Below are 7,356 nucleotides of genomic sequence, written 5' to 3' on the forward strand. Positions count from 1 at the left end.
CTCTTAACTTTTATAAAGAATATCTCTTTGGATTTGAGACTTTAGTCTTTGCAACTTTACAGATCTTCTTTATGCACCAAGAGCTTGTAACACTCCAAAGAGAAAGGAAAAATTTAAATCGCATCATATGATAAACATTATGCACTTTTTTGCACAGATAGTCATGTTATCTTATGCTCTGAATAAACGTGCATTTGTAATATTTTGCTCGATGCGCCCTCTTGTGGCCTCAGGAGAGAAGCCAAAAGCTTTTCTTCACCCTAACTGAAATTATGCATTTTAAATTCGAATATAATTCGAATTTTGATAATATTTAAGTACAAAATTCGAATTGAGTTTTTTTTTTTTACAGCCCTATTGTTTACTTAGATGTTTCTAAGTGAACCATATACTCAATAGGATTTTGTTTTTTGTTTTTTTGGAGTAAAATTTACTTGAGTATTACAGAGTAAACTTCAACTGATTAAGTGGCTAACTGGCCAAGTTATATTTACTTATTATCTTTGTTAATTTTATATAACTTAGTTAAGTAGTTAAATGTACTTACTTATCCATACTTAAATGTACTTAAAAAAAAGTGTGTGCAAAAACGTGCAAAAGTTAAGTAAATGTAACTTTTTTTCAGTGTATTCGGCTGAAATACTGGTTTTCTTCTACTAGTACGAAAGTAGGCACATTCCTTTGTTGTTTTTCAGCAGGTCAGGGCATGTGTTTTCCGGGAAGGCTGAAAACATACTGTAACTGCTTGACACCGTATGTTTTGGCTGGATACAAAAGCATACAAAACTTTATAGACTTTTGTTTTTTTTTATGTATTTAAAATCAGAGGGAGCCAATTCAGAGAGTTATCCCACAACTTTTGAAGAATATGAAACTCTTGTGGAATATTTTGCTCTGTCTACCGAGGCTATTGGGTAAAGTCTCTTCTTGCTTTCATAATATTTCAACATTTGGATGTTGAGCACAAAAATGTATTCAAAACGATAAATAATTGTACTACAAACTTCATTAACGTTTGTTCCATGTGATTATTCTGTACTTCCTCAACGCTTTGCAGTGTTGCCAAGCCGTGGTTGTTGTTTTTTGTTATTTCGATGGAGGGGACAGTAATTGATTATTAAAATGCAGAAAAAATGCAATTGGGCTAGTTTTGGGCTAGTTTTTGAATAGCAGATGGTCTGGTTTTGTTTTACAGTCATTGCAACCCTCACTCTTTGTTCTATCTCTGTCTCTTCTGCATCTCTTTGTTTTAACATAACCCAAATAAGAATACATGATGCAGTAATTTTCTATAATTCTCTTGTTTTTTTATGTGTTTTATTTCAGTTAACTTTTATTTTATTTCAAGTAACAAATGTGGTTTTATTTTTGTGGTTTTACTTTTAGTTATAATAACCCTGCTATGATCTTTATTTATTTTTAAATTTTTTTGCAATCTTGTTTTTCATCTTAAAATCAAAGTTGTTTCTTTAAATAAGAATTAGTTTAAAGATTGTTGTCCAGTCCTTTTAAAATGCTTTTTGAATCAAAAACGTACCTTTTTCCGAATGCGTCTTAGTAGTACTGTGTTTTAAATTACGGGCAGCACTTCTGGTTTAGGGAACTTCGACTCAAAGTAATGGAAACAAATCATTTAAAATTAAGGTTGCACTACAAACACACTTGGTATTTTCATATGACATTGGTATCACAAGGATGTATGTGACAAAATCTCTTTTCAGTCTGCTAGCTATATCCTGTTCCTCCTGATTATTTTTTTCTTTGTATTTTGCTCTTATATGAAAAAGGCTACAGACACTGTGCAGTTGTTGTTGTTGTTTTTTTTACTGCATTTTATTTCCAAATCACTCCCATCTCTTTCCCGGTTTGTCACACTGCTCTTTAAAACATAACTGTATCACCCTTTTTTTTTATTCTAATCCCATTAAGCTTTTTGGTTTTGGTTAACACAACATGTTACATAATACAGACTTACATTAGGCTACTATACAGTAATATTTGACACATCTATAATATTGCTGCTAAAAGACTCATTTGAGCTTTTGGGGTCTGCTGATAGTAATTTGTTAATACTTTTTCACTTTAAGTTTGCTTTTAATGTTCGATGGTTGAGGATTGAAAAGAAATAATGTCACCCCATTGTACCCTGTTTAGCAAATGAGTAATATTGTATTCTTAGAGAGAAGCTTTAAACAAGTTTATTGTAAGAAGTTCACTGTTTGGTTTAATGGTTACTTCATAGTTACATTATAATTTGCTTAAAAGCATCATGGGGTGTAGGAAAAAGGTGCGTAGTAAATATATTGGCTGCATCCAAAAACTGAAAAATGCGCTCTGTCTTCAGAGGATGCATTCCAAAGTAGGATGGCATCAAAGCACGTCCAAGTCCAAATGTTTGTCCAAGTTCACTTCCTGTCACTTGAGATGCCTTCATCTGATCGTTTTTTGAAGGCAGTATAGATGCCTGCTTCACTGCCTTTGATATCTCACAATCCTGTGTGTTCACTTCCATGACAGTTGAGCTAAAAAATAAAAATAGTGCTGAAAGTTGCAGATTGTGGTCAGTTTTTTTGTATAGGTTTCTGAAAATCTTTATTCACTTTTGATATCATTTCTAGCAAGATATTAGTAGTAATATAATATTTACTTAGTTATCACCAAAGCTCTCACTATTTTGTTGTAGATCAAACCATTATGATGTCCGAAATTAGTTTTGTGTGCAAACCTCACCTGCAGAGTCATTGCCTGATAAGGCAGCGAGGCATCAAGTCAGCTGCCAAACGTTTGGACAAATCAAAGATACAGATTAACATGCTTTAATAGGGTTAGACTCAAGCACTATTTTTGTTGCAAATGTCTTCCATCATTTGTCATTGGCTAAGCAGCTCTTTTTTGCACATGCAGCTTGTTAAATGACTCTGTGCTTCAGGCAAAGTCGATTTATATCCAAAACAGTGTTAAATTATGGCACACTTTTTTAATTGGCAGTGAGCGGTGTTGATGCTGTGTCCCAGTACTAGAAGTGCCCCTGCTTATGATTGTGATCTTATGTTAAATAAAATAATCATTTTACATTGTATTTCAGGTGTGTTGTGCGCTGAAGCTGATGAAATAAAGATGGTGTCAGTGAAGGCGAAAGATTCCAACACTCACTTAACTGATGTAAAAATGTTTCTTTAATTATCATGATTGCTTAAAATTGTCTTTTCTTATTTTTCATATTACTGTAAAATCTTGATTTTAATTATTCTCTCCATTATTTCCAGCTCTCAATTCCTGAATTTACCAGACTATATAGGTCTATAGATACATGTCCTTCAAAAACAACACCAAGCTCAAAATGTGCACTGCGGTGTTCAGTGGCAAATTCTCCAGATGCGACTCTAACCTTGTATAATGGAAGCAGTTTATTCTCCATCACCAAAGTCGCTGATCTTAACCTTGACCTCAGTCTATGTATGTATGTGGAATATCAGGATACAAACGCCTACAGCTGTGTGCTGAATGATCCCTTCAGCAAGCAGACTACAAAGCTGGACATCAGTCAACTCTGTCAAATGTGTCTAGGTATGTCAGTGTTGATATTAGCATTCATTCATGAGCTGATCTTCATCAGTAACATTGAGTTACATGCAGTGGCAATAATAGAGTTTATTTCATGAGCTGATCTGTAGCCCTGGTAATTCTGTCAGACATTTTGTATATGGGTTTTCTCATGTTTTTATAGCAAAAGCACACATTCAGAAACTTGTCTGTGTATTTTTGTGTTGACCTAGAATGACCATAGACCCAAAATGTGTTCCACATTTGTATTCATCTTTTAAACAAACAAATAATAGAAAATGTGTAATTAATTCTCAATGGCCCATCAGATTAAGTAGCTGTCAGTCCTCTTTCCATTTTTTTAATGAGTCTAAGATCAATAAACTGACTAACTGTTTATATGATCTGATGATTGTGTTTTGGTGTTGAAACAGACAAAACACAGACACCAGTCTCAGTGACTGAGGGAGATTCTGTCACTCTACACACTGATGTTATGGAAGTAAAGATGAAGGATCAAATACTGTGGATGTTTGAATGTCGTCCTGCTCAACTGACTATCATTGCTGAAATCCTGAATAATAACATCTTCATATATGACTGTGACGATTTGAGATTCAAAGACAGACTGCAGCTAGATGGTCAGACTGGAAATCTCACCATCACAAACACCAACAAAACAGATTCTGGAGTCTATAAACTACAGATCAACAATGGAGTTTCCAGATGCTGGGGTTTTAATGTTACTGTCTATGGTGAGTAAACTGAAGAAATCATCTCACACAGAGTTGATTGATTTCAGTTCTAAACTGAACTGAATAAGTGCAGAGGGGGGAGATAGAGTGGAACACAAGAAGAGGTGATGAACAGTACAGACAATATAATGAAAGACAGATACATGATGCAAAAGTGATCAGAGTACAATCTATTGTAGATATTCAATGAATGTTAATATATTTGAACACTGAAATCTAATCTACACTTTTGTTCATACTTCTGTTCCCTAGCTCATCTGCCTGTTCCTGTCATCAGCAGAGATTCCTCAAGCTGTTCTTCATCATCATCATCATCAGGATCATCAGTGTCCAGATGTGTGCTGCTGTGTTCAGTGGTGAATGTGGGTCATGTGACTCTCTCCTGGTACAAAGGAAACAGTTTATTGTCCAGCATCAGTGTGTCTGATCTCAACAGCTCTTTATGTCTGGAGGTGGATTATCAGAACAACACTCTGTCAAACAACACCTACAGCTGTGTTGTCTCCAATTCATTCACCATACAGACTGAATATGTGGACATCACCAAGCTTTGTTCAGGTTTGCCAGCAGTTTATATTATTCATTAAACTGGTCAATAATTTCCAGCTGCATCATTAATGTTCCACATTTTAACACATAAAGACTATAAACACATAAAACACATTTTAACAGGGGAACAATACCCACCATTCCCAAGTCTGCCATTTTGGTTTTTATCAAAAATACTCTTCATACAGCTTTCATTCAATCATCCCCAAATATTAGTCTGATAATCTTAAGACCATGATTATTATTAAAATAATAATTGCAGCTTTATTTACTCTGTATGTGTTGTTGCTTTTGTATCTTGCTTGATATCAGTTTGGGAGGATTCACTTACCCTAATTAATTACTGTTCACTTTTTTTTTTCATTTCAGTTCAATTTTGGACAATTCTGAAAATATCTATTGCTGTTGCTGTTGCTGTTGCTGTTGCTGCTGTTGTTGTCATTGTTTCTGCAGTGATTTGTTTCCGCAAATGTAACCAACCAAGACAAGAAGGCAAGTATTACCAACAGCTGATATATGAGCCTTTTGTGCAGAAATATCTTTTGTATTCACCACTTTTATTTGCACCCGTTATTTGCAATTCTTAGTCTTTTATTTTTGACTTTGTGATTTTAGTTTTATGATATATAATTATTAATCACCTTTGGACATCATAAAAGATACCATTCAAAAAGTACTAAATTGCGATGAGAAAGCAAAGAAGTGGATATAAAGGATACATGAAAAAATAAATGCAGAAATGTAAAAATTACAGAAACTAATGTAAGGACTAGCATTTTTGCTAAATGAAAGTCTGACAGTCATCCAGTGGAAAAATTCAGCGTCATTGTGATGAGTTTTCAACAGCAGGGGTGTGGGAAGTAGGGGTGCTGCAGCATTGCGCTTTCATAGGACTGTAAATGCAATGCAAATTTTTGTTCATTTACATTTACTCTTTTTTTTTGCATTCAGTAATTTGTTTGTAATAAACACTTTAAATATAAATTGTAAGTAGGCTATGAAGTAGACTTTCTTTCTCGAAACGGGATTAGCCTTTAATAATCCTTTCGCTTGAATCATAATTCGCCCGGTCTACTTCTGAGTGCAAGTCTACCTTCTGTGTTCTGCAAGGTAGGCAGTTTTTGTGTTCATTTTTATTTTCCTGTCGCTGCACAGCAGGTTCATTTAATGGATATGACAGCAGACCAGAATCAACTCACTGAGGGTACTTCTGAAGAGGGTGCTTTTCTATTTTTGTCCGGTCAATTACTATGGTGCTAAGAGTGCCCCTATTATAATCATTAAAAAGCTGTCACTCATTTCAGTTCAACGCAATCTAACAAAGTTCTGTTATAATTAATGAAGCTCTGCACATTGAATCTCCTATTTATATATAGTATCATCATTTTGTTATAATTCACGAGTGTTCAGTGTTTTGAGAGGTGAGTGGATTCTAACATAAACACATCTGATTTGCCATTGTGCTCATGAAATCAACAGATACTGTATGTCTGTGATTGCCTACATTGCTCAGCGCTGCAAAAACATGTTGACAATAAAACCTCTGAGGCTCTCCAGACAGCAAACACAGATACGCACTAGATCATTTGACAAATCTGTTTTGCCAATATGCTATTACAGCTTCGACTGAGGGTGCTCATGCTTGCGTGTAAAACAACAGCTCGATAACTTATACTTCCCTGCTGGTACCCCCCTCCCCCAACACACACAGAACTCCCAACCTAAAACATCTTCCAGCACCCCTGTCAACAAGATTACCCCACCAAGTTAGATATAGAAAAACTGCAGTTTATGTGTCAATATAAGCACTCTCAGAAATAAAGGGACAAAAGCTGTCACTGGAGAGGTGCCTTTTCAAAAGGTTCACCTTTGAACCTTATTTACACCTAAAGGGTGCATTTGAGTGCCTTAAAGTTACATTTTAGCACCTGAAGTGTACCTAAATGATTAGTACCTTTTAAAAGGGTACTGCCCCAGTGACAGCTTCTGTACTTTTTCTGAGAGTGAACCATTTAAAGAAATGTAAAATCACATCATAAAGGTGCATTTGATTTTAGTTTATTTATTTATTTTGTTTTTGTTTTATTGTAACAGTGCCATGCAGCGGTGACCCAACAGAGCGCAACCAACAGGAAAATGAAGGTTTGATTCCCAGTTCATCCTCCCATGATACATCAAGGGAATCTATCCTTTTATGCAAGTTGTGCTGGGATTAGTTATAGAGATCTTTCTCCCACGTAACATATTCCTTTGAACTAATTGAAAACTTAAAAAAAATTGAAAGGAAAGAAAGTGTAAGTGATGTGCTTGCCTTTTTCAATGACATCCTGAATCCCATCTGTAATCACGTCTGCTTTATGTATATCTTGCATTAAGGCAACCCTAGTAAAAAAAGTAATATATTTAAAATACTTTTTTTTTTCATAATAAGTTCAAATCTATTAACATATTTACTGACATATAGCTCGAGACTTACTGATATAAAAATTATAATTAAACTTTATTTGGA

General features: G+C 34.7%; 1 protein-coding gene across 1 annotated transcript in view; it reads left to right on the forward strand.

Annotated features, from left to right (window-relative positions):
• LOC107712209 (uncharacterized) overlaps positions 1-7,356 on the forward strand; it is a 24,465-nt gene that overhangs the window by 13,364 nt on the left and 3,745 nt on the right. Inside the window, exons 4-7 of the mRNA XM_016517409.1 lie at positions 3,465-3,567; positions 3,978-4,298; positions 4,551-4,660; positions 4,751-4,856. Coding sequence (XP_016372895.1) covers positions 3,465-3,567; positions 3,978-4,298; positions 4,551-4,660; positions 4,751-4,856 — 640 coding nt within the window. The remainder of the gene's footprint in view (positions 1-3,464; positions 3,568-3,977; positions 4,299-4,550; positions 4,661-4,750; positions 4,857-7,356) is intronic.

This window comes from Sinocyclocheilus rhinocerous, unplaced genomic scaffold (assembly GCF_001515625.1).
Source record: "Sinocyclocheilus rhinocerous isolate Xijiao unplaced genomic scaffold, SAMN03320098_v1.1 scaffold5970, whole genome shotgun sequence".
Lineage (NCBI taxonomy): Eukaryota > Metazoa > Chordata > Actinopteri > Cypriniformes > Cyprinidae > Sinocyclocheilus > Sinocyclocheilus rhinocerous.